The following is a 27,249-nucleotide window of genomic DNA, read 5'->3' as shown; positions in this document are numbered from 1 at the left end:
TGGGTCGTGATACTCAGTATTGAGATAGCCGGTGGTTGAACCGAACTTGAACTGAGATCGGGTTGGAATACTAAGATCCTACTCTCCAAATACGATATAATGAAGTTTTGGATCTATTATAAATCTCGACTCGAAAACGAAAACACGTAAATAACAAATACGACTCATTTTACGGTTTAAAACCCGATATGCGGACATGTATTGTTAATAGCCATCTGTCACACCCCAACCTAAGATGGAAATGCCAGACGTGAACTGTTAATTCATAGCTCACAAAGCACTAACACAACAATATTACAACAATATTAGTGACAATATCTAATTATTTTATAAAGTTCAAATCAAGTACACATCATCTCAAAAAATACAATTTAATCCAAAACAAATAATCAAAAACATCTAAACAAATTTTCTTTTTATTTAGTAACCTAAAGCCAAACTAAGTTTTTCATATCTTCACTTCAATCATGTAGATAACCTGCAATATGCGTACAAAATACAATATGTTTGTCAACATAAAGTTGAGCAAGTAATCACCAATTTTTTTGTTGTAATAATATAATATGAAAGAAATAAGCAAAACAATATTTGTGAGTATAAACAATGAGCAAGTAATTGATGTCATTTGAGCATTGTCTAGCGAATCGGGATTTGGCTACTAAGACGTCGTATGTTCATACTTTAATGATAGACTTCTTCTGGACCTCTACGAATGGGATAAAATAAACAAGCAAGCAAGTAAACATGTAGCATCTAAACATTCAATTGATCAACCACACAATAATCATGATTTGCTAGTTTTGGATAATATATAATATGAATAAGTATGCATAAAAATTCCCTAATAAGGTTTTAAAAACAGTAAAATAGTATAGGTCCCCTAACACTGGATTCGACACCGAACAGATTTTTTTCTTGATAAACGATCAAGATGGGTGCTGTAAATCAAACGAACAAGTAAATAATAAACGGATAATATAATAATAAAAGATCTCATTATCGGTTGTAAAAGATTAAATATATAATAAACGAACAGAGCCCATCCAAGGTGAGCTCCCCTTGGGTGGGTGATTTACACCATAAGAAACACATGTAAAAACTAACAATGAAGTCTAATTTATAGCTAAAAACAAGCATTCTAGAAGATCTTCTCCCCGTTGAAGCTAAACGCGTGCACCGAAGCTCTCGTCTCGCATCCGGATTTTTCGCGCACTTTAATTATTTTCTTGACCATAATATATTTAGCGGGTTTCGTTCTTTTTATATCGTAAGTCATAATTTTTGGCCTTACAAATAGGGGAGTGATTACTCACCTTATTAATTAGGTGAGATAGAGATAATAATAAAGAATTAGCGAAGCTCGAGTCTTTAACGTGCTGACTGATCCAACACGAATGAACCTGAAACTTTGTTACAGTAAAGTAGAATTAAAAACAAGAACATAGCCGCTAGAATCAAGTCAAACGGATGAATAAAACTCAAGATATGAGATTTTTAACGTGTAAACGAGCTGGTACTGTTTAGAATCCTAAACTTCGAATCAAGAGTCGGGTTCTGAGCAGTGCACTCAAAATTAGGGGTGTCAATCATGCCGGGTTGGTGGGTTGACAGGTTGATAGGTTTCGGGTTGGCGGGTTAGCGTGTTGAGATTTTTCAACCCTAACCCAACCCATATTTTTATTCTTGTCATGTCGTATCGGCCCATTTAAATTCGTGTCGTGTTCGGGTCGTGTTTCGGGTCAACCCATTTTACATTCATATACGAGTATGAGTAATACCTATTGACTTGGTAATAAATTAAACAATTAATTATTTTTATTCATAAAAACTTGCCAATAATTTGTGATAAATCTAACTTTTTTTGTGTATTTATATCTCATTCCCAATTAACAAACTTAGGTTCACATATTTATCCCAATATAAGAACAAACGAATGAAATAACTGGAGAATAGATAATTAGAACTAATAAAATGAAAATCTTTTAAGTAAAAAGTAGATAAAAATAGTGTACAAAGAAATTAGTTTTACTTTTAAAAGTGTTAATGACAAATTCGAAACAAATAATCCCACTTTTTTTTATTGGCCGATAATAATCTCACATTTAAAATCACTACCAATGGTCCTGCCTTTCAACAATTTTTTTCACAATGGTCCTTCGTTAAAAAATACTTAACACCGTTAAGTTTTTCCAAGTTTCAAATCGTTGTTTTAGGGCTTTTGATCAGAAGAAGGATGCAAGGCAACTGATGTAAAACTTATCTCAAAATGGTGATCCAAACGACGAAACAATGTTTCAGTTCGGGTGCTTGAATTTCCAATTAACAAAAATCAAGCTATTTGAATCACCGTTTCGAGATAAGTTTTACATCAATCGACTCGCATCGTTTTTTCGATCAAAAGCACTAAAACATTGGTTTGAAACTAGGGAAAAAACTTAACGACGTTAAGTATTTTTTTAACGGACTACCACTGAGACAAAAATAGTTGAAAGGTGGGACCGTTGGTAAAGGTAAGATTATTATCGGCCAATACACAAAATGTGAAATTATTTATTTCTAATTTTCCAAAGTTAATTGATATATGAAAATTAAAAATATATGTAATTAACTTTAAAATTTAAAACTTCTTATCTCTAAAATTAAAATATTAACTTCTCTAAAATTGTTAAACGGGTTAACAGGTCAACCCATTTTTAAACGTGTTGGGTTCGGGTTGACCAGTTTAAGAAAAGGGTCGTGTCAGCTGTAACATCCTAAAATTTATAATGTTGAATAAAGAAAGTTATGTTAGTGATTTCGCGTTTTTAATTATTAATATCGGGTAGGAGCGGGTCATGGACTTGGATTAATTGAGATAGGATAAATGAGAATGGGATTTCAGGGATATAAATACCCCCAAAATCCCAAAATATCTCATTTCTCACCAAACTCCACACACACTCCACACACTCCTCAAAACACACACATACTAACCGATCAAGATTCGAAGCCGAAACCCGAGATTTTGTTGATAGATCTGAGTTGGTAAGGTAAGAATGTGACAACCGGTAAATTCCCAAACCCATAAGCTAAGTAATCAACCTAATAATTAGGTGATTGTAAATATTAAGCGCGTGCATTTGTTATGTGCGCCCTGCGCGAGCGCGCCATGTTAGTCAGCGCGTGCAGTTGTTATGTGCAACCTGCGCGAGCGCACCATGTTAAGAACCAGCGTGAGCATTTATGCGCCATGCGTGAACGTTTTGGCCTTATGTTTTTCATGAAACTTTATGTTGCCTAAATGGGTTGACCGTCACGCATGGGGCTAAGGCGGGTGCATCCCAAAACCAATTATGCGCGTGCGGGAGGGGAACTAACCTACCCGCATGGCGGGAACGTTGAGAGCTAGTTTGTCTGAAGCTCCAAGATGGAATTGACTTCAACATGACTGATCACTATGTTGAAATACCAAGACCACCTGGAGAATCTACAAATGAAACTCAAATGTCCCTAACTACGAGAAGGTTACGTATCTACCCGCAGCAAAGAAATGTCCTACACGCAGAAAGCTATGCGCACAAAGTTATACGCGCAGAACACTTAGTCTATTCTCCAGTTATAAGGAGATTACTCCCGCCCGAAAGGAAACAGTAGCGTGTTTCAGAGATTTTCCACTTTTTACTGTACACTGACAAAAGTACCTGAAAAAGCACACTGTAACATGAAAAGTCAACTGTCAGCCACCCTATTCTCACCAACCCCAGACCTGCATGTTCTGTCCAAATCAAATCAAAATCTTTTATCCACCACTCCACTCTTAAGTAAATAATAATAACTTCCATACTTTATCATCATTACATTTAGATATGAAAAGATTTCAATCCCCTAAAGCAAGGGACTGTGTTCCCTTGAGTTTGCCTATAAATATGTAACCTAAATCATCACTCAAAACACACTTCAAAGAACTGCAAACTTGCACTAATCACCTCCCGAGCATCCGTTATTTTCGATTCCGATCCAGTTACTAGGTAAGCCGAGGTTATAAACTTGAGATCTACTTTCCAAACCTTATATTCTCCTATTTCTTGATCTTAATATATATACTTCTTGTTATTTAATCGTATTCTAGACCTTCGATTCCGGGGCCAACACCAAGAAAACCCGAATCTCGATTAATCCCTTAACAAGAACCACAGGTGAGTCTCACAGCCCCTATTTTCACTGTTTTCACTATTTTTAAACTGTTTTCGGGGCGAGGGACACGTACTTAAATAATGTTTTATCATGGTATACTTACAAGCTATGCAAGCGATTATGTGTTTAAGTTATGTTTCATGATGAGTAATGCAAACGGTTATCTAAGGTTTTCGATGTATGTGCGCTAGAACTCGAGTAAGTGATCACTTTACCATTGGAACTCTAAGGGTAGGGACTGCTGGTTTGATCCACCCACTCGTAGGGGTCGCACCTCTTTGCATGGACGAGTGCCTAGTATGGTCATGGGGCAGTACTATGGGTTTGAGCCCGCTCGTAGGGGTCGCGCCTCTTTGCATGGACGAGCGCCTTGTTTTCCGGCACAACGTCCGCGCGTAACCCGCGGGACAGAATTATTATTTTAGCTCGTAGTGGCAGCGCCACTTTGCATGGACGAGCACATGTTCCTGAAACGTTCGCGCGTAACCCGCGGGACGGTATTACTTATTTTAGCTCGTAGTGGCAGCGCCACTTTGCATAGACGAGCACAGTTCCCAGAAATGTTCGCGCGTAACCCGCGGAACGATTTATCAGAATATGTTGATAAAACTATGTTTTACCAAGCATGTGTTTTAATGATGCTATCAGAATTATGTTTCAGAATGATTTGTACCAAGATTATGATGCAATACGATTTATCAAGTTACTAAGACTTGTGAACTCACTCAGTTTATACTGATTCAAATATTTTTACGTGTCTTTCAGGAGATAACTAGGTAGCGCATGGAGTCACACTTAGAGCACCTCACGCTGAACATCTAAAACTAGCTTTTTGGAAGATTTTAGTTCTATCCCTTCGATGCGCGTGGTTGTACCCGCCGCGCAAAGGGGATATGGCGTGGAAATCTTCAACAGTTTTTATACTTGGATGTTTTTATGTAATCTTTAAACAATGTAATGTATTTGTATTAAACATTTCATGCGCAATGAAAATCTTTGAATACTTTGCAATGGCCCGTGCTTAATTATCAATCCCCACTCGTGCACGCCCGGCTGTTTCCGCCGCTCAGGGCCGGGTGTGACAGATTGGTATCAGAGCACTGGTTATAGCGAACTAGGAAAAGAAGTTTTAACCTAGACTATAACCGTTGGGGAATCGCATGAAATATTTTTCAAAGAAAATATTTTCAAAAGAAACTGTACACACACTTAGGAACACGGGTCACACTGTCTAGTAAATAATGATAACATAATGTACTCAGAGTACATGCGCTAAGTCTAATATATTTTCACCCTGTTTAAGCAAGAATGTCTCCAACCAGAGCCAAGGGAATTACCATGACGCCCGAGGAACTCGCGGAAATAATCGCGCAAGCGATCGCAACACATGAGGCCAGCAAGGCCGAATCAAGTCAGGGTCGTCAGAACGAGACCCCAGAACCCGAATCAGGAGCCTTGGACAAAGGATGCTCCTATAAGACATTCATGGCCTGTAAGCCTTGGCCATTCAAGGGAACCGAAGGGGCCATTGGGCTCTACAACTGGATTGACAAGATGGAGACAGTTCTCTCCATTAGCGGATGTAGTGAGAACCAGAAGGTCCTTTACGCGACCTGCATGTTCCAAGAGGCAGCTTCGTCTTGGTGGAAGCTTCAAACGAAAACTTTGGGGCGAGAAGTTGCTCTCCACAAGACCTGGGAGGAACTGAAGGAAATGATGATGAGAAAGTTCTGCTCTCGCGCAGAAATCCAGAGTCTGCAGCAGGAATTCTGGAACCACACCATGGTAGGAACGGATATCGACGCCTACAACAACCGGTTCAATGAGCTTTGCCAGTTGGTGCCAGACATGGCAAACACGGAGGAAAAGAAGATCGAGAGGTATATTTTTGGGTTACCTCCTGTTGTTAGGGTTCCGCTCAACGCCGCAGCGCCTCCAACCTTTGATGAGGCGGTAGCGCGGGCCATCACCCTTACAAGGGATACGGTCCGTGCGGGTATGTTAACTACGCGCGGAATCGAGCAGCGAACCTCTGATCCCAAGAGGAAGTGGAACTCTCACCACCGAGGGTCCGACTCCAAGCAGCCACCGTTCAAGAAGCAGGAAAGCGCAAGGGTTTACGCGATCCAAGCCGCGGAGCCATCAAGGAAAGGATACAGTGGCCCTTACCCATGGTGCAACAAATGCAAGTTTCACCACGAGGGTGAATGCGCGAGCGTCACGTGCGCCAAATGTAACAGGCCAGGACACAAGACGGTGAATTGCCGTGCTAAAGAAGCTGGAGCCAATGACAACTGCTACGCATGCGGAAAGCCAGGGCATTTCAGTCGGGATTGCCCGCAAAGGGGAAACCAAGCTCGCGGGAGAGCTTTTGTGATCAGCGCGGGTGAAGCTAAAGAAGAGCCGAATGTGGTAACCGGTACGTTTTTGCTTAACGGCCATTTTGCATCTGTCTTATTTGATACTGGCGCTGACCTGAGCTTTATATCTGCTGAGTTTAAAAACTCCCTAGGCTTAGCAACCAGTAGGCTAGACACGCCTTATACTATAGAACTAGCCAATGGTAGGCAGTTATGCGCGAACGAAAGAACTGAACAATGTGTAATAGTCATGGGAGGTCACGGGTTCAATATTAACTTGTTGCCAATAGACTTGGGAAGTTTTGACATTGTGGTAGGTATGGATTGGTTAGTCGAGAACCGCGCGGAAGTTATTTGCCATGAGAAGCAGGTTCGGATCCCACTGTTGAACGGAGAAACCTTGGTAATTCAAGGGGAAAGAAGGGGAGTTGCGACGAAACTGATTTCGTGCCTAAAGGCGCGAAAGTGCCTAAGGAAAGGGTGCTACGCCTTCCTGGCGCATGTCGTAGAAAAGAAAGGAGACGAGCGAAGAATTGAAGACTTACCAGTAGTGCGCGAATTTCCAGAAGTTTTTCCTGAAGATTTGCCCGGATTACCGCCGCCGCGACAAGTCGAGTTTCGTATTGATTTAGTCCCAGGAGCTGCGCCAGTAGCTCGAGCACCTTATCGATTAGCTCCATCTGAGATGCAAGAGCTATCCAATCAGTTACAGGAACTATTGGATAAGGGTTTCATACGCCCAAGCTTTTCACCTTGGGGAGCTCCAGTACTGTTTGTTAAGAAGAAGGATGGTTCGTTCAGAATGTGTATTGACTACAGGGAGCTGAACAAGCTGACAGTCAAGAATCGGTACCCCTTACCGAGGATTGACGACTTATTTGACCAGTTGCAGGGATCCAGTTATTATTCGAAGATAGATCTACGGTCAGGATACCACCAACTTAGGGTCCATGAGGAAGATGTGCCGAAAACAGCCTTCCGAACTAGATACGGCCATTATGAGTTCTTAGTGATGCCTTTCGGGCTAACTAATGCGCCGGCTGTATTCATGGATCTGATGAACCGCGTATGCAAACCATATTTGGACAAGTTTGTGATTGTGTTTATAGATGATATTCTGATTTACTCTCGGACCAAGGCCGAGCATGAGCAACACTTGAGATCGATTTTGGAATTGTTGAGGAAAGAAAAGTTGTATGCGAAGTTTTCCAAGTGCGAGTTTTGGCTTAGAGAAGTTCACTTTCTCGGTCACGTTGTAAACGAGAAAGGAATTCACGTTGATCCTTCCAAAGTCAAGGCCATCGAAAACTGGGAAGCGCCAAAAACCCCAACTGAGGTGAGGCAATTCCTAGGACTAGCTGGCTACTATCGACGCTTCATTGAGAACTTCTCCAAGATAGCTCTACCTCTGACCGCGCTAACTCAGAAAGACAAGAAGTTTGTTTGGGGCGAAAGTCAGGAAACAGCATTTCAATTGTTGAAACAGAAATTATGTAGTGCGCCAATTTTGTCTTTACCCGAGGGGACGGATGACATCGTCGTTTACTGCGACGCTTCACATCAGGGACTCGGATGTGTCCTCATGCAGCGAGACAAAGTCATAGCGTATGCCTCACGCCAACTCAAGACCAATGAGAAGAACTACACAACGCATGATTTAGAACTTGGAGCGGTTGTCTTCGCGCTAAAGATTTGGCGCCATTACCTCTATGGTACAAAGTGTGTAATCTTTACGGATCACAAGAGCCTTCAACATATATTTGATCAAAGGGATTTAAACATGAGGCAACGAAGATGGGTGGAGTTGTTGAATGATTATGATTGTGAAATTAAGTACCACCCTGGAAAGGCGAATGTGGTAGCAGACGCGCTAAGTAGGAAGGAGCGAATAAAAACGCTACGAGTCAAGGCTCTAAGGTTGACCATTCACGCAGATCTCTCTACCCGCATCCGAGACGCTCAGCAAGAAGCCTTGAAACCAGAGTTTGTTAAAAACGAATGCCTTGGGGGTATGGTTAAAAGTTTGGAACTGAAAGAGAACGGCAATCTATATTTCGCTAACCGCATATGGGTCCCTCTCAAGGGAGGATTGCGCGAGCAAGTATTAAACGAAGCTCACAAGACGCGGTATTCCGTACATCCTGGCGCAGACAAGATGTACCAAGATGTTAAAACGCTGTATTGGTGGCCCAATCTTAAAGGCGCCATCGCGGCGTATGTCAGTAAGTGCCTGACGTGTTCGAAGGTGAAGGCTGAATACCAGAAACCGTCAGGGTTGCTTCAGCAGCCAGAAATTCCCATGTGGAAGTGGGAACAAATCTCTATGGACTTCATCACCAAACTGCCAAGGACACCTGGGGGCTATGACACAATATGGGTTATTGTGGATCGGCTAACTAAGTCAGCGCACTTCCTGCCGATCAAGGAAACCGATAGGATGGAAAAGTTAGCCCGATTGTATATTCGAGAAGTAGTTTCAAAACATGGAATCCCAGTGTCCATCATTTCTGATAGAGATAGTCGGTTCACCTCAAGGTTTTGGAGATCGTTACAAGGAGCTTTAGGTACTCGTCTGGACATGAGTACGGCTTATCATCCTCAAACGGATGGGCAAAGCGAGCGAACAATCCAGACATTGGAAGATATGCTACGCGCGTGCGCAATCGATTTCGAAGGTAGCTGGGATACTCATCTTCCATTGGTTGAATTTTCTTACAACAATAGCTATCACACAAGCATTAAGGCTGCGCCGTTCGAAGCTTTGTATGGGCGCAAGTGTAGATCCCCACTATGCTGGGCTGAAGTAGGTGACAAGCAAATGACTGGTCCAGAATTGATCCAGGAAACAACAGACAAGATTTTTCAGATAAGGGATCGCCTTAAGACAGCGCGCGACAGACAGAAGAGCTACGCAGATGTGCGAAGGAAACCATTGGAATTTCAAGTAGGGGATAAAGTACTTTTGAAAGTCTCTCCATGGAAAGGAGTCCCCCGTTTCGGCAATCGAGGAAAGTTGAATCCACGCTACATTGGACCATTTGAGATCCTGGAAAGGATCGGTCCGGTTGCTTATAAGCTCCGTTTACCCGCCGAACTCAGTGGAGTTCATAATACGTTCCATGTGTCCAACCTCAAAAAGTGCTTATCTGACGAAACGTTGATTTTGCCGTTGGAAGAGATTCACATCGACAAACAGCTGCACTTCGTAGAAGAACCTATAGCAGTAACCGATTGGAAAGAACAAAAGTTACGCAGAAGCAAAATCAAGTTAGTAAAGGTTCAATGGAACTCGAGGCGTGGGCCTGAATTCACTTGGGAAAGAGAAGACCAGATGCGCACGAAATACCCACACCTCTTTCAGAGCATGGCTTCTGCCAGCAACGTCTCCTAAATTTCGGGACGAAATTCGTTTAACGAGGGGAGAATGTGACAACCGGTAAATTCCCAAACCCATAAGCTAAGTAATCAACCTAATAATTAGGTGATTGTAAATATTAAGCGCGTGCATTTGTTATGTGCGCCCTGCGCGAGCGCGCCATGTTAGTCAGCGCGTGCAGTTGTTATGTGCAACCTGCGCGAGCGCACCATGTTAAGAACCAGCGTGAGCATTTATGCGCCATGCGTGAACGTTTTGGCCTTATGTTTTTCATGAAACTTTATGTTGCCTAAATGGGTTGACCGTCACGCATGGGGCTAAGGCGGGTGCATCCCAAAACCAATTATACGCGTGCGGGAGGGGAACTAACCTACCCGCATGGCGGGAACGTTGAGAGCTAGTTTGTCTGAAGCTCCAAGATGGAATTGACTTCAACATGACTGATCACTATGTTGAAATACCAAGACCACCTGGAGAATCTACAAATGAAACTCAAATGTCCCTAACTACGAGAAGGTTACGTATCTACCCGCAGCAAAGAAATGTCCTACACGCAGAAAGCTATGCGCACAAAGTTATACGCGCAGAACACTTAGTCTATTCTCCAGTTATAAGGAGATTACTCCCGCCCGAAAGGAAACAGTAGCGTGTTTCAGAGATTTTCCACTTTTTACTGTACACTGACAAAAGTACCTGAAAAAGCACACTGTAACATGAAAAGTCAACTGTCAGCCACCCTATTCTCACCAACCCCAGACCTGCATGTTCTGTCCAAATCAAATCAAAATCTTTTATCCACCACTCCACTCTTAAGTAAATAATAATAACTTCCATACTTTATCATCATTACATTTAGATATGAAAAGATTTCAATCCCCTAAAGCAAGGGACTGTGTTCCCTTGAGTTTGCCTATAAATATGTAACCTAAATCATCACTCAAAACACACTTCAAAGAACTGCAAACTTGCACTAATCACCTCCCGAGCATCCGTTATTTTCGATTCCGATCCAGTTACTAGGTAAGCCGAGGTTATAAACTTGAGATCTACTTTCCAAACCTTATATTATCCTATTTCTTGATCTTAATATATATACTTCTTGTTATTTAATCGTATTCTAGACCTTCGATTCCGGGGCCAACACCAAGAAAACCCGAATCTCGATTAATCCCTTAACAAGAACCACAGGTGAGTCTCACAGCCCCTATTTTCACTGTTTTCACTATTTTTAAACTGTTTTCGGGGCGAGGGACACGTACTTAAATAATGTTTTATCATGGTATACTTACAAGCTATGCAAGCGATTATGTGTTTAAGTTATGTTTCATGATGAGTAATGCAAACGGTTATCTAAGGTTTTCGATGTATGTGCGCTAGAACTCGAGTAAGTGATCACTTTACCATTGGAACTCTAAGGGTAGGGACTGCTGGTTTGATCCACCCACTCGTAGGGGTCGCACCTCTTTGCATGGACGAGTGCCTAGTATGGTCATGGGGCAGTACTATGGGTTTGAGCCCGCTCGTAGGGGTCGCGCCTCTTTGCATGGACGAGCGCCTTGTTTTCCGGCACAACGTCCGCGCGTAACCCGCGGGACGGAATTATTATTTTAGCTCGTAGTGGCAGCGCCACTTTGCATGGACGAGCACATGTTCCTGAAACGTTCGCGCGTAACCCGCGGGACGGTATTACTTATTTTAGCTCGTAGTGGCAGCGCCACTTTGCATAGACGAGCACAGTTCCCAGAAATGTTCGCGCGTAACCCGCGGAACGATTTATCAGAATATGTTGATAAAACTATGTTTTACCAAGCATGTGTTTTAATGATGCTATCAGAATTATGTTTCAGAATGATTTGTACCAAGATTATGATGCAATACGATTTATCAAGTTACTAAGACTTGTGAACTCACTCAGTTTATACTGATTCAAATATTTTTACGTGTCTTTCAGGAGATAACTAGGTAGCGCATGGAGTCACACTTAGAGCACCTCACGCTGAACATCTAAAACTAGCTTTTTGGAAGATTTTAGTTCTATCCCTTCGATGCGCGTGGTTGTACCCGCCGCGCAAAGGGGATATGGCGTGGAAATCTTCAACAGTTTTTATACTTGGATGTTTTTATGTAATCTTTAAACAATGTAATGTATTTGTATTAAACATTTCATGCGCAATGAAAATCTTTGAATACTTTGCAATGGCCCGTGCTTAATTATCAATCCCCACTCGTGCACGCCCGGCTGTTTCCGCCGCTCAGGGCCGGGTGTGACAAAGAACAATCCAACAAATCTATTATTACTGTAAATGGTTAGGATTGGATGGGTTAACCGGACCCGAAACCCAAACTGCCCAAATCGGACCCCTAAAACGTCGATTTTAGGCCGATTTGATGGTTGGGATTTGTAGGCGCCGATCATACGATTCCGTGGGTACCAAAATCGAGTTATTTGGCTAAGAAACGAAGGAGTTATGGGCAAACAGATCTGCAGCGCGATAACTTCGCCTGCAAGATTAAGTTCGCCTGATGAACTTCGCCTTCAAGCGTAACTTCGCCTTCAAGCGTAACTTCGCCTAAGGATAACTTCGCCTACGGCCAAGTTCGCCTAAGGTATAACTTCGCCTGAAGCCAAGTTCGCCTAAGGTTTAACTTCGCCTGAAGCCAAGTTCGCCTAAGGTATAACTTCGCCTGAAGCCAAGTTCGCCTAAGGTTTAACTTCGCCTGAAGCCAAGTTCGCCTAAGGTTTAACTTCGCCTGAAGCCAAGTTCGCCTAAGGTTTAACTTCGCCTGAAGCCAAGTTCGCCTAAGGTTTAACTTCGCCTGAAGTGAAGTTCGATTATAAAATAAATTAAAAACCTAATGGAAAATGTGGTAAGGCAGTTATCGAAAATAAAATTTTTCCAAGCTGACCTGGCAGCTTAACCCCAGCCAGGGGCTCTGCCCCTTGGACCCCGCTAGGGGCTGCCGCCCCTAGAACCCCGCTGCCAGGGGCGCTGCCCCCGGACCCCCGTTCGTTGTGGGTCATATATAGATAGAAATACAAAACGAGTAGTAGTAGTTAATTGATATGTGTAAATATTATACAGTTAGCCGAGCCCAGTTAAAGAAAGGAATTACGATCAACGGCGAACGTAACAGGATCCAGGTGAGTTTCTAGCCCCATTCCTTGTTATATTTTCGGGGCTGTGTGCATACTTGATGTGTTGTTAATACATTTATCCTAAGTGATAAGTGTATGCCATATGTGATATATGTGATATGTATGAATGATTGCTTGATGGTTCGTGAACGATCTTCGGATATTGCACGTACTGTCAGGTTGTAACGTTATAAAGCCATATGTGATATATGTGATATGTATGAATGATTGCTTGATGGTTCGTGAACGATCTTCGGATATTGCACGTACTGTCAGTTTGTAACGTTATAAATATGGCAAGTATGATATGTATGTTTATGTGTATGAACGTAATAAAGTTAATAAAAGAAGGAAATGACGGTTGTATGGTTGTATGGTTACGAAAAGGGTACCGAGCCCTAATAATACTCGAGGTATGATGTATGGTTGTATGGTAACGAAGAGGGAATCGAACCCTACTAATATTCGAAAACAAGGGACCAGACCCTAATAATATCTGTGATGTTAGGGACCAGACCCTAATAATATCTGTGATGTTAGGGACCAGACCCTCATAATATCTGTGATGTTAGGGACCAGACCCACATAATATCTGTGATGTTAGGGACCAGACCCTTATAATATCTGTGAGGTTATAGGGCGAAAGGCTCTTTAAAACGTATGATTATGAATGAAAAGAAAGTATGTAAGTAAGAAAGAAAGTATGTAAGTAAGAATGAAGGTATGAGTACTTATGTGTGTATGAAAGAAAGTTATGAGGTTAAGTACGTATGTATGTAATAAGGTATTGTATGGTATTGTATGATTAACTAGAACTCACTCAGCGTAGCTGACTTTTAGTATGCACGCAGGTGAGTAGGTTGAGACAGCTGGCTTGAGTGGAGGACACATGGCAGAAGACTAAAGCCTGGCATCTGAAGATCTGATATGTTTTATAAGTTATGTTTTGATTTTGAAAGACAAGAGGAATGTTTTAAGACATGATTATGAATCGATATGTAATGTTTTATGAAAGTTTTATATTCCGCGTAAAGTTTTTAATTAACTCTGATATTTAGAACTGTGTTTATGAGTAAATCCAACACGAAAGTAGGGTTACCGGTAACGGGGCCTTACATCAGCCGACCCAAAATCTATATTTTTTCGTGTCGGGTTTCGGGTCGTGTCAGGAATTCACACCCCTACTCAAAATATCAAAACAAACATAAAACTATAAAAATCTTCTGGCCCGAAAGCTAGTTTTGACCAAAAGACATAGTAATTGAAAACATACCAAAATTGATTTTTATAACCCTAAACGGGTCGAAGAGCAATAGACCAACAAAACCCCATCAATCTATACAATTGATTGAGGCTTTTGTTAGTTGGATGAAAACAAATGTTTTATCAGAAGACAACTTGCCCGGAAAGATAAAGGAACGATGAGAAAATACGAGTCAAGTGTCTTGAAGCTTGAAAGTCAGACCGTATAATGAAGTTTCTTGAAGAAAAGCACCATGAACACTATATGAACGAAAATTAAAGATGGAGGTTGAGGATACAGAAGTTTTTTAGGAGTTTATGTTATGTTAGTTTAAATAATAAAGTCCGTAAATTCGTTTATTTGGTAAACAGGCTCGTTTATGAAATAAATAAAACAATAAACCCGAAAGATTCAACCTTATTGAACAAGAAACCGAGTTAGAGAGTTGAAATGGGTCTATGTACATTTACTTGGAGCTTACATGTCGTTTAAATCGGTTATAAAGAGACTGGGAGGATTGAAAACGAATGAACGAACCAAAATCGATATTTTGTTGATCTGCACGTTCGTCGCGCTACACGACCAACTGAGGGGAATCCCGTTACGCTACGCGTCGGGTAGAATTCTATCAGATTTCCAAAAATGTCATTTTTAGTCCGTGTACTTCTATAAACGCGTTTTTTAGCCATCTTAAACGATTTTAAGGGTTTCTAAGAGTTGTTTAACGAGTTAGAAAGTTATGAGAATATATAATAAGTTAAGCAAAGTTAAATATAATAAATGCAAATTTTTATTAATACAAAAAATCCGAATTGTTACATCATCTTTAATCCGTGGCATAATTTTTTTTTTTATAAAAATACCAGCCTTAATAGCTGGTTTTAAAGTTTTCGGTTCGGTTTAGCAGTTATAATTTTTATAAATAAGAATATTTAAATTTTATTTTGTAAAATAATTTAATTATTTTTGTTTAATAAAATTCAGTAGGTTTTAATATTATTTTATAAATATATATATTCTTATATATATATATAACATAGTAAAACCACTTTTTATTAACTTTCAAGTTTATATAAATAATTGTTAATTCATGTAACAGCCCAGCTACCGCCGCATCATAATATTGTCCGCTTTAGCTGTGAGGTACCACCATCGTCTCACGAATTTGCTTTTGGTTGCCCAAGTGAATACTTTCAAGGAGGTCACCCATCCTGATACTACTTTCACCTCGACACGCTTAACTGTGGAGTTCTCCTCTCATCCACTACCATTAAGCGCCCAAAATGCGTTATGATGGGGGAAGGTATCCACCTCCTTATAAAGAAGGCTTAGTTCTCCTCCCCAACCAGTGTAGGATGTCACAATTCATAAAAAAAGTGCCCACAAATGTTTATAAAATTTTTAAAAACTTTATAGAGTCTTTTGAACTTATAAAGATTCTATAAAAATTATTTTTATATTATTTTACTTTTTATAAATTAACATGCAGGAATTGTGTATCAGCAGCTATCAAGGACAAAACTTCGAAAGCAACTGCAACTTTCATCGTTGACACATTATTAGTTTACCTAACGCTATGCTTTTGAATGTAACATTTTGGCAAAACAAGCCGCCTAACCCGGCGCAACGCGCCAGGTAAAGAACTAGTTAAACATAAAAATAAAAGTGAGAGAATCAATCCAAGATGGGTAGTTTTGGCTCCAAATTCTTTTGAAGTATTAAATGAGACGATTAACATAATTACATTTTATATTTTGTAAAGTGGAAATGCACCCGGGTTTGGGCAATTGAGATCCCACGCCTTATCTTATCGATGAGGCCGGATGGCAAGTAGCCAAACACGACCGGCAACCAAAAAGTTGGAGTTAATGCCATCTTAAAACATGATTCAACTCAAGTGTAAGTACCAAACAATACCAAAATCCCAGAAAGAATCATTTTAAACTTACAGTTGTGGCTTGAAATACACTGATATATACTAATCAAACATCAAAAGAAATAACATTTCGGAAAACCTCTGCCAATGGTCTTTTAAACTAGCCAAACTAGCTTCTAATATAAACAGAAAACCATCAACAGAATATCTAAACATAGCTGAGAAAAGACAACAAGAGACAAAACCATAGAAATCGTTTCGAATCAATCCTGCTGGTTAAACATCCTCGTGTACAAAAGAAAACATCCAAGCATCATAGATAAAAAAAAACACATTTGATACACGAGATATGCAAAAACATAAAGCTAATATAAATATCAACAGAGAACAAACTCACCCTTCTGCTTCTCCGACATCAAAACAGCCAGTTTCAGTTGACCGAGCTGACAAAGCCTAGCCGGATTCTTGAATACAGTGACTCGAGCCTGTTTATCACTCAACAAAACTACACGAGCTATGCTAAAATATTCGCCTTTCTTGACTGCAAATTGCCACTCATTAACTGATATCTCAAACCAGTCCTTTGTTTCAGAATCGGTTGTTTTGACCTCAATGTATTCCTTTCGATTTTCATCATCACAAACTTCAATATCATATGGTAGCCCGGATTCACTAGCTTCATTTACCCATTTCACAACTTTCATACCCTTATTTTTATAGTAGTTAAACGCCAACTCCTCGCCCCGTTTCCCTGTAGGTAACGCTTGTTCCACATTGGCCAGACCATGAGAAAGCTGGTCCTTCTGGCTAAAACCCAACGAATCACCTTGGTCAACACTAGCCGCGTCAACAGTGTTGGTTCCCACATGACCCAATGAACCATCTTGGTCAACCAAGCCTGGTTCAACATTGACCAAGCCAACCGCGTTAGGAGCGGTTTGCCAACTAGCCGGTGGCCAGTTTCTAGTACTTTCAGATGACGAACTGGGCCTAAAGATTCTTTTAGTGCCACATTTTGTTGCTGATGTCATCGTATCCAATGACATGACATCCATAGATTGAATTGACCATACTGGTTCTTCATTTGATAGTTTTGGCACCTTTTGGCTATTTAAGACAAAAGTTTCTATTTGTTCCTCTGTGGAACCTGACTCGTTCATAGTTGTAACTAAGTGAAGAAAGTTTGCGAGGTGAAGTTCAGGATCACCTTTGACCAGGAAACGAGAAAGCTCCATGAATATGGAATGAGAATCTGAGTCACACGTTGCATACAAGATCTCATCCTGTAAGCATCAATACAGAAACGGATCAGGTCAAATTACTTGAAATTTACATTTGTAATGCATACGTAAAAAGTATGATACCTGAAGAAGGCAGATGCTTTCATGTCTCTTATTTGACACCAAGTTGGATGCCTTTATAACATTCTGATAATACAGCATTTCAACTACAACAATCTGCAATTTATTTATCTTTTCAAATCCAGCCAGCTTGAGTTGATGATAAATTTCAGGATACGTGTTAGAGATGTAACGTTGAGCATAAGGAAGAGCCCAGTTCACCAACGAAGTTTCAAAGTCATTGTCTATTGTCCCGTAATATATTGCTTTGCGAGTAACAACCTGCAATAGATCATAAGTTGTTTAAGCCCCATAGCATCTACACTACCCACACAAAAACAAGTTTGGCGAGTGCGCGTGTGTTTTCTTGTTACTAATGGTTGTTTAAAACAAACCCATGTTATATCTTTGGGGTACTTTTGACCCATTTGACGGAGATTAAAACATAAACAATGTTGATTATTCATTCATAACCTAAACTAGAGAAGACGTGAGAAAGAGTGACAACCTCTGAAAGAGCGGGAATTCCAAGATTTTTCATTAGGAAAGAAACCTTCACTTCAAGTGTCTTGTTTTCTTCATCATTAAGTTCACATAAACAGAAAAAATTAATATTATTCAACTCCTCAAATTCATCAGCAACCTTTGCATCATCACACCAACACACGAGCCCAAATGATGGATGTAGCGAAACCCATTTATCCTGTGCGGTCGGAAGCACCTTCGTATTCTTTTCTTCAAGATTTCTTTTCAACATAATAACATCCTCAGAACTCAAAGCCCCAGATTTGAGCCCATCATTCCACATTACAAAAACATCAAAAACCTGCCAAAATAAAACTTGAATTTACGATAATACCATCTTGAACACTTTTGTAATTATATTTAGCGCATTTACTATTTGGAGTAAACTACAAAAAAAGTCCCTTATAGTTACAGTAATTTTTCACCCTAGACTTTGATTTTTCTGTTGGGCGTCCGAAGTCTAAAAACTATGTTGAATTCAGTCCATCATTCAATTAAAACTACTAAAATACACTCATCTTCAGTAAGTAAAAAATAAGCATTAGAAAAGACATGTTAGTTTTTGTGGTACTTGAAAGAAAGATTCCTTGAGATAAACTCTCAAAATTAGAGACAAAAATTGTAATTACTACCAAACCATAGGAACAGCCTTAACTTGTTGACGGGTTCTAAAAACGACAGCAAATATTTGTTTTCATGCTTTATACAATGGTACTCTGTGGTTAAAAGTTTTGGCCGGTTAATGGTTAAAGAATCAAGTTTCAAGCACAAAAGCAGCCCTTACAGTGTCATCATCAAAATCCTTTACTAAATAGTCCAATAAACTGGTTAAAGTATGATGAAAAACACAGATGAACAGATGGCAAATTTAATTGTAACTTGGATTGAAATTGAACTGATAGATGATAGGAAAGGATTGTTTCATTGAATGTAAAGGAAATACAAGGAAAAGAAAAAAATGACAAGGACATGTAACAATTCCAGGGTCACACCCTCTCTCTTGGCATGTGCCAGAGCCTACTCAATCTTAACAAAATTCATCCTATCTAATCACAATATTCCCTTCCTATTTATATTAACTTTCTCTTCAAGATAACTCTTAGCCACTTTGCACTTTACCCCTTTGAGAATAGACAAGTAACTCTTTGGAACCAACCCGATTTGTATCATTTCCCACCCCTTCAAAATCAGTCTTGTCCCCAAGACTGAAATCAGGAAATTGAGCTTTAACCCATTCAGCATCTTCCCATGAAGCATCATCCCTCGTATGACCCTGCCACTGCACTAACCATTGCCCTACCAAATCTGACCCTTTCCGAACATCACGAGTGGCCAACACAGAATGGGGTAGCAGATGCGGGGAATCTGCCATATCTAATTCAGGAGGAAGAGCAGCCTCAATTAGACCCGAGACCGCCTTTTTTAGCAAAGAAACATGAAAAACGGGATGAATTTTAGAAGTAGCAGGAAGAAGCAATTTATAGGCCACAGGCCCAACCTTTTCCACAATCTGAAACGGGCCAAAAAATTTTGCTGCTAACTTTTGGTGAATTCGACTAACAACGGATAGCTGACGGTAGGGTTTCAATTTAACATACACCCATTCTCCCACCGAAAATTGCACGTCCCATCTTTTCTTGTCTGCGTGCAACTTCATTGCACCCTGAGCAGTAGCTAAGTGATTTTTGAGTTGTTTTAGAGCTTCATCACGGTCCTGGAGGTCTCTAGCAACGGACTCCACCCGAATTTCGCCCGGAAGGAATTGAAACACCGAAGGAGGACGCCAACCATAGACGGTTTCAAAGGGAGTAACACCTGTAGAAGCATGAAAGGAGGAATTGTACCAAAATTAAGCCCAAGGTAACCAAACAGACCAAGTTTTGGGTTGATCAACTGCGAAACAACGCAGATAGGATTCCAAACATCGATTAATTACTTCAGTTTGACTGTCGGATTCCGGGTGGTAGGCAGAACTCATGTGGAGTTTAGTACCCATGGAACGGAAAATTTCTTGCCAAAACTTGCTCAAAAACAAGGGATCTCGATCACTTACAATAGTTTTTGGAATTCCATGGTGATGGATAACCTCTTTAACAAAAACCTCAGCCACTGTTTTAGCGGTGTACGGGTGTTTTAATAGAATAAAGTGAGCATACTTCGATAGGCGATCCACCACCACCAGGACCACCGTGAACCCTTTGGAAGCTGGCAGTCCAACGATAAAATCCATAGACAGGTCTTCTGTAACGTCCGACTTTTAGAAATAATAAATAAAGTAATATTTAAATAAAGTTTGTTATTTAATCGTCGTATAATAATAAGTCATAAATTAAAATGAGAGATGGTAGGCTTAAATGGATATGGACTTAAAAATAAAATATGGACTTAGTGAATTAATGGGCCTAAGGTCCATGAGATAAGGGTATAAGTACCCCTTAAACCTTCCCTAAAACCCTAGATCTCATAATCTCATACATTTCCATTTTTACCAAACACACACTCCATACTTTGAAACCCGAGAACGAGATCCCAGTCGTTTTAGTGTTTTCGCATCCAAACAACAAGAAGAATCAAGATCTAGCTCGTGTCAAGACTAAAACTCTAAACCGAATGTCGCTAGAGGTACGTTTGTAGTGTAAAGATAGTCCTTTTGATGTCGGTTCTAAATGAAAATTGGTAGAACCATAGATCGGGGCCTAAAGGTTAATAAAAATATAAACTTGATGTAAAAAAATGTGAACTTTGAGAGTCGGGTTCGTTTGACTCGTTAGTTAAGTTTGAGGCGTTCATAGATCTAACGAAATTTGGGTAAAAGATTGGAACTTGAAACAAACCAAGTTGAGATTTTTGATTAATAATGGTAAAGGAAGTAATAATAATAATAATAATAATAATAATAGTAATAATAATAATAGATAAATAATAATAATAGTAGTAGTAATAAAATAATAAATATAATAATAATAGCGACAGCAACATGCCGTGCATGTTTAGTGATAACAAAAATAAATATAATAATAATACTAATAATAATATAATGATAATAATAATTCTCGTGAGCAAAGAAGAAAAGAAGAAAGAAGAAAGAAAGAAAAAGGGAAAATGAAAAGAAAAGGAGCTCATAATGACCATTTAATTTGTGTATAAAAGGTGGGAAAGATAAACATTAAACACAAGACCATGTTGGTGGAGTGGTTGAGACACAATATGGGTAGCTAGAGGTCACGGGATCAAATCCCGGATCTCGCACGAAATACTTTTTTAAGCGAAAAAGTTCATGCGAAGCGAACCAGCTCATGCGATGCGAACTAGGGAGTTCGTGCTATGCGAACTGAGCCATGCGATGTGACCTGGCCATTCCTAGTTAAGCCAAGATAATCCAACAAGATGAACCAAACCAACTAACCTCGTCACCTCTGTATGACCCGATATATTTTTAAGATAAAATAATCCGTTAAAGCAAAGAAATATAAAATATTTAATTAAAAGAAAGGTATATATATATATTATATATACACACATAATAATATATTAATGAAAAGGAACACATTATTATAAAGGGGAGAAATACATATATATATAATAATTGGAGAATGTGAACGGGAAATAAAGATCGTCGTTAAACGAAGTAATCCCGTTTGATTCGTTAGCCCAAACAAACGAGCCTAGCCTATCAAGTACGCTAGATTAATAAATACAAATCTAATTAATTATGTTAGTACGTGGTTAATTAATGAATATATGTGTTAAACAGTTAGCCGCGCACAACTCAGGAAGGGCATTACTATAAACGGTGAACGTAACAGGATCCAGATGAGTTCTAGCCCCTTTTGTGTTATGTTTTCGGGGTTGTGTGCATACTACGATGTGTTTAGATTTATACACTTAACTTAAATGGTAAGTGTATATTAGATACATGTTTGTGTATGAATGTGAACGTTATGGATTGATTAATTAGTATGCACGTAATGTTATATTAGTTATGATTGAAGGAATTAGAAGGAAATGAAATGAAGTTAGAATGGTATGGTATGTTAGAGGGCACCAGGCCCTAATAATAACCGAGGTATATAGGGCACTGGACCCTTATAATATCCAAGGTAAGTAGGACACCGGATCCTTATAATTCCGAGGTATGTAGGGCACTGAACCCTTATAATATCCAAGGTAAGTGAGGACCGGATCTTTATAGTATCCGAGGTATGTTGTTAGTATGAATGTATGTATGTATGTACGTATGTATGATTGAATGATAGACGAATGAGTAAGTAACAATACGTATCTTCGGACTGTATTGGTAAGTAAGTGGATGTAATGTACGTTAATTAACTAGAACTCACTCAGCGTAGCTGACTTTTAGTATGCACACAGGCAAGTAGAATGAGACAAGTTGCTTGATGAGGACACATGGCAATAAGAAGAAGACCGGCATCGCTATGAAGAAGACACCGTGTCGTTTAATGTTTTATGGATTTATGTTATGATGTTTAAGACAAGATGATTATGTTATGTATGAACGAATGACTTTTAATTCCGCGAAAAGTTTTAGTTAACTCTGATTTTACGAATTATGTGAATGAGTAAATCCAACCAGCAAGAAAGTAGGGCACCCGGGTCGGGGGGCCTTACATCTTCCCAAACAGCATCGGGGATGGCTAAAGGTTGTAACAGACCCCAGGCAACACCGAACTAGCCTTACATCGCTGAGAAATATCGCATTCTCGGATAAACCTTTTAACTGTAGATGTCATACCCACCCAATACACATTAGCCGCCAACCGCCGATAAGTCCTATAAAACCCCGAATGTCCTCCCGAAGCGGTAACATGGAACTCGTGTAACAAAGCAGGAATAAATTTAGAGTGGCGAGATATAATCAGACGGTCGTGATAAAACAGAACATTATTCTTGAGTGAATACTCAGGATACTTTGTCGGTGTCGTTTCAAATTTAGCAATTAAGGTTTGAATTTCGGAATCTTGTTTGGCCTCCTCTATAAGCAAAGCACCATGCAACCATATAGGAGCAGAAACCGCTTGTAGAATCTGGCCCGAATCCGCACGACGGGATAATGCATCTGCTGCACGGTTTTCCCGATCGGGCTTGTATTGAATGTCGAAATCCTAACCCAAGAGTTTAACCACCCAATTCTGTTGATCATAAGAAGAAACACGCTGCTGTAATAAGAATTTCAAACTCTTCTGATCCGTACACACAGTGAACTTGGAACCCAACAAATAAGGACGCCAATGCTGGACCGCCAAGACTAAAGCCATCAATTCCCGTTCATATGCTGATTTTGACAAATTTCGATCACTTAAAGCTTTACTAAAATAAGCAATTGGTTTCTTGTGTTGCATAAGAACAGCACCAATACCACACCCCGAGGCATCACATTCTACAACGAAAGGAGTAGAGAAATTGGGCAAAGACAAGACCGGAGCTGAACTTAAGGCTTGTTTAAGTTGTTCGAAGGCTGCCTGAGCCACCAGGGTCCAACCAAACGCATCTTTTTCTGTGAGATCTGTTAACGGCCGAGCAATGCTTCCATAGTTTTTAACAAATTTACGATAATACCCCGTCAACCCCAAAAATCCACGAAGAGCCTTTAATGTTGTAGTCGGCCAATCAACAACAGCAGCCACCTTTGCTGGATCCATGGACACCCCTTGACCATTGATTACATGACCCAAATAATCAATTGACCGTTGACCCATACTACACTTGGCAGGATTGACTTTGAAGTAATGGAGTAAAATGTCAAAAACCTCTTTTAAATCAGCCAGATGAGCCTCCCAAGTAGGACTGTGAATAAGAATGTCATCAAAGAAAATGACCACCTTGTGCCGTAGAAGAGGACGGAAAATGTCATTCATCACCGCTTGAAATGTAGCCGAAGCATTCATAAGGCCGAATGGCATGACTAAGTACTCATAGTGTCCGTCATGAGTACGAAAAGCGGTCATGTCAATGCTGTCCAGGCACATGCGAATTTGATTATATCCCGAACTGAGGTCCAATTTAGAAAAGAAAGTGGAGCCATGTAACTCATCAATCAGTTCATCGACCACCAGAATGGGGTACTTATTTGGAATTGTGGCATTGTTTAGGGCACGATAATCAACACACATACGCCACGAGTTATCCTTTTTACGGACCAATATAACGAGACTTGAAAACGCGCTCTTACTCCCCATACTTAACAATTCTTGCACTTGACGTTCAATTTCTGTTTTCTGAATGTGAGGGTAACGATAGGGACGGACACAGATGGTAGTAGGACTAGACAACTGAATACGGTGATCATGAGAACGGATCGGAGGAAGAGAAGAAGGTGGTCGGAAAATCTCTTCAAACTGCTGCAATAATGCAGTTAAAGTAGTTTGTTGATCAGTGGTTAATAGAGGTGAAACCGAAGGAGGTTAAGTACTCACTGACGAAGTAACCATAGTACCATCCATGGATAACCACTGGTGTAAAGCTGATAACGAAGGCTGACCCGTTTGAACCCCATGTATTGCACCGACACTCCATGATGTTCAAACCGCATCCAAGAGTGTTGCCAGTCATGTACAACCTCACCCAAAGACTTTAACCACTCCAAACCCAAAATAAAATCTAAAGAGCCGGTATCAAAAAACAAAGCATCCACCGAAAACAAACAAGGACCAATAAGAACCGGAAGAGCCACACATCTTTCATAAACAAAAACGAAATGTCCATCACCCAGTTTGATTTTCATACCCCGGAATTTAGAAGAAGACAAACCCATAGCCGAAACTAAACGGCATGAAATGAAATTATGAGAAGCCCCACTGTCAACCAACATAGAGATTGGAAAACCCATCAGAGTACCCTCCAATTTCATAGTGGCAGAAGGTGCTTGAGCAGCCACCGTGCCAGCGAACTCCAAGGCATTACAAGTACCAACCGTGCAATCTGAATCGATCTCTTGAGTAGGAGAAGGATCCGACTGTAAAATACATTGATCTCCAAAGGGAAAGTCATCCTCATCATCTCCCAACAACAGGACACGTAACTTTCCCTCGGGACACTTATGAGTTGGCCCATATTGCTGACCACAACGAAAGCAAAGTCCTTTTTTACGCCGGTCCTCCCACTCAGTTCTGGAGAGTGAGCGAATACCACGATCACGAGGAGAAAACTGACCATTGTCAGTCACCGAAAAAGACGATCTAGGGTTTGCAACTGAACGGGGAGAGTCCAATTTAGGGAAAACATGTTTATCACTGGGCCAGGAAGAAAACACAGATCTGGAGTCAGAACGGCCAATCACCGAAGGTCCATCTTTAAGCCCAAATGTTGGAAGCCCTTTAGGGTTTAAATAACGAAATCGGCCCAAAGCCTCTAGACCCGAATCTGGACGAAGCATCAACTCGACGTCCTTTGCCAGATACATAGCGTCTAAACGAGATTGAGGTCGATGAAGACGTACCCATTTCTTCACATCGTCTTTTAAACCAGCCACAAAATACCCGATTGTCTGTGATTCCGGTAAACGGGGAACTAGTGAAAGAAGGTACTCAAAATCGTCAATGTAATCATATATTGAATTGCCCTGTTTAATCGTAGCCAACTGCTCATACGGGTTCTGGATTTCCAATCCACTGAACCGTTGAAGCAGTTCTGATTGAAAATCAGGCCAAGAAATGGTAGGATGCACCTGAGTAATTATGGTAAACCAATGTTGTGCGACCCCAACCATACTTAATCGAGCCAATTGCAATCGAGCTATGATTCAAGTCGAAATACAGATCTGCTTTTTGAATCCATCCTTGTGGATCATAACTAGAAAATTCAGGAAGTTTTACCATCTTAACAGCCCACGAAAGGGATGAAGATGAACCGGTATTGTCGGACGGCCCAAGCCAGATCCGGCACCGACATAAGCGAAACCACCACCGGAAACCCCTGAAGCCGGAGAATCGGGTACCGCTCTCTTATCTTGCTTCGCCATCCACGTCAAAACCACCTTCCTAAACTCCCCGGACTCAGCTCGTTCCACCTCCAAAGACTGTAACAAGCTACCAATAGATTATAACGAACCACGAATTTCATTCACATCTGACTGTAGCTGTTTGATCTGAGAATCCTAAGTATCTAATCGAGTGTTTGTGCGAGTTTCCATGGGCAAACGAATGGGAAAAACTGAAAGCAGGTCAACGGCAAGGTCGGACCAATGATGAAAAACACAGATGTAACTTGGATTGAAATTGAACTGATAGATGATAGGAAAGGATTGTTTCGAATGTAAAGGGAATACAAGGAAAATAAAAAAATGATAAGGACATGTAACAATTCCAGGGTCACACCCTCTCTCTTGGCATGTGCCACAGCCTACTCAATCTTAACAAAATTCATCCTATCTAATCACAATATTCCCTTCCTATTTATATTAACTTTCTCTTCAAGATAACTCTTAGCCACTTTACACTTTACCCCTTCGAGAATAGACAAGTAACTCTTTGGAGCCAACCCGATTTGTATCAAAGTATCTCCACTTAAGCATAAAAACAACCCCAAAGGTCATGTCAACCTCACCAGACACAGTTGGAACCGATATCCAGCCTGCCCATTTTGCCACATCTACGTAAAACATTAACATTAATAGGCCTTACCTTTTTGGCGGCCTCTAGTGGAGTATTTATAGTTGATAAATGTCGTAAAACCGCAAGGTAATCTAAAAGTGGCGGGTTCTCCTTTACACCGCATTCATCAACAAAAAAATCATGGAAACTTGGATACAAATTGCTTAACATTTTGCTCTCTTCACATTCTGTACTGACCATATTATCATGCCAATACACTTCCTGGGAAGATAAAAGTACACCAGATACAACTTCACTTGAAGAAACTGAAGACAGTGGAACAAATATAAATGGTCCACTGCTTAAGTTTGCTATGCTTTCCTGATCTGAAGAAACAAATTCTTCCCGTATAAACAAATAGAATCTGGACATCTGTGATATGCTGGTGTGGAAAGCCATAAACTGTCAGAAAAGATTAATGGCAGAAAAACACATAATCCAATAAACACAACATACCTAGCTTTGAAAGATTTAGCAGATCTTTTCCATATTTCAAGTACAGATAAAGCATCATGAAGGGTAACACTAGTCTTGAAACCGATGCTAGTCACCAATTTCACACTTCGAATCTGTTGCATATACAAAAAAGGCACAATGTGATAACATTGAAG

General features: G+C 40.3%; 1 protein-coding gene across 1 annotated transcript in view; it reads right to left on the bottom strand.

Annotated features, from left to right (window-relative positions):
* Positions 1–16,369: 16,369 nt before the first annotated feature.
* The window catches only part of LOC143539826 (protein NO VEIN-like), a 29,673-nt gene continuing 18,793 nt past the window's right edge, over positions 16,370–27,249 (bottom strand). The window contains exons 12-16 of the mRNA XM_077033029.1: positions 27,095–27,207; positions 26,669–27,020; positions 18,013–18,330; positions 17,529–17,786; positions 16,370–17,447 (exon numbers count right to left, since the gene is read on the bottom strand). Of these exons, the coding sequence (XP_076889144.1) occupies positions 16,542–17,447; positions 17,529–17,786; positions 18,013–18,330; positions 26,669–27,020; positions 27,095–27,207 (1,947 nt within the window). The 3' untranslated portion in view covers positions 16,370–16,541. The remainder of the gene's footprint in view (positions 17,448–17,528; positions 17,787–18,012; positions 18,331–26,668; positions 27,021–27,094; positions 27,208–27,249) is intronic.

Source organism: Bidens hawaiensis, unplaced genomic scaffold, assembly GCF_021521415.1.
Source record: "Bidens hawaiensis isolate Kalapana, Puna unplaced genomic scaffold, B.hawaiensis_p1.1 tig00012057_1, whole genome shotgun sequence".
Taxonomy (NCBI): domain Eukaryota; kingdom Viridiplantae; phylum Streptophyta; class Magnoliopsida; order Asterales; family Asteraceae; genus Bidens; species Bidens hawaiensis.
This window is presented reverse-complemented; position numbering and strand designations above follow the sequence as displayed.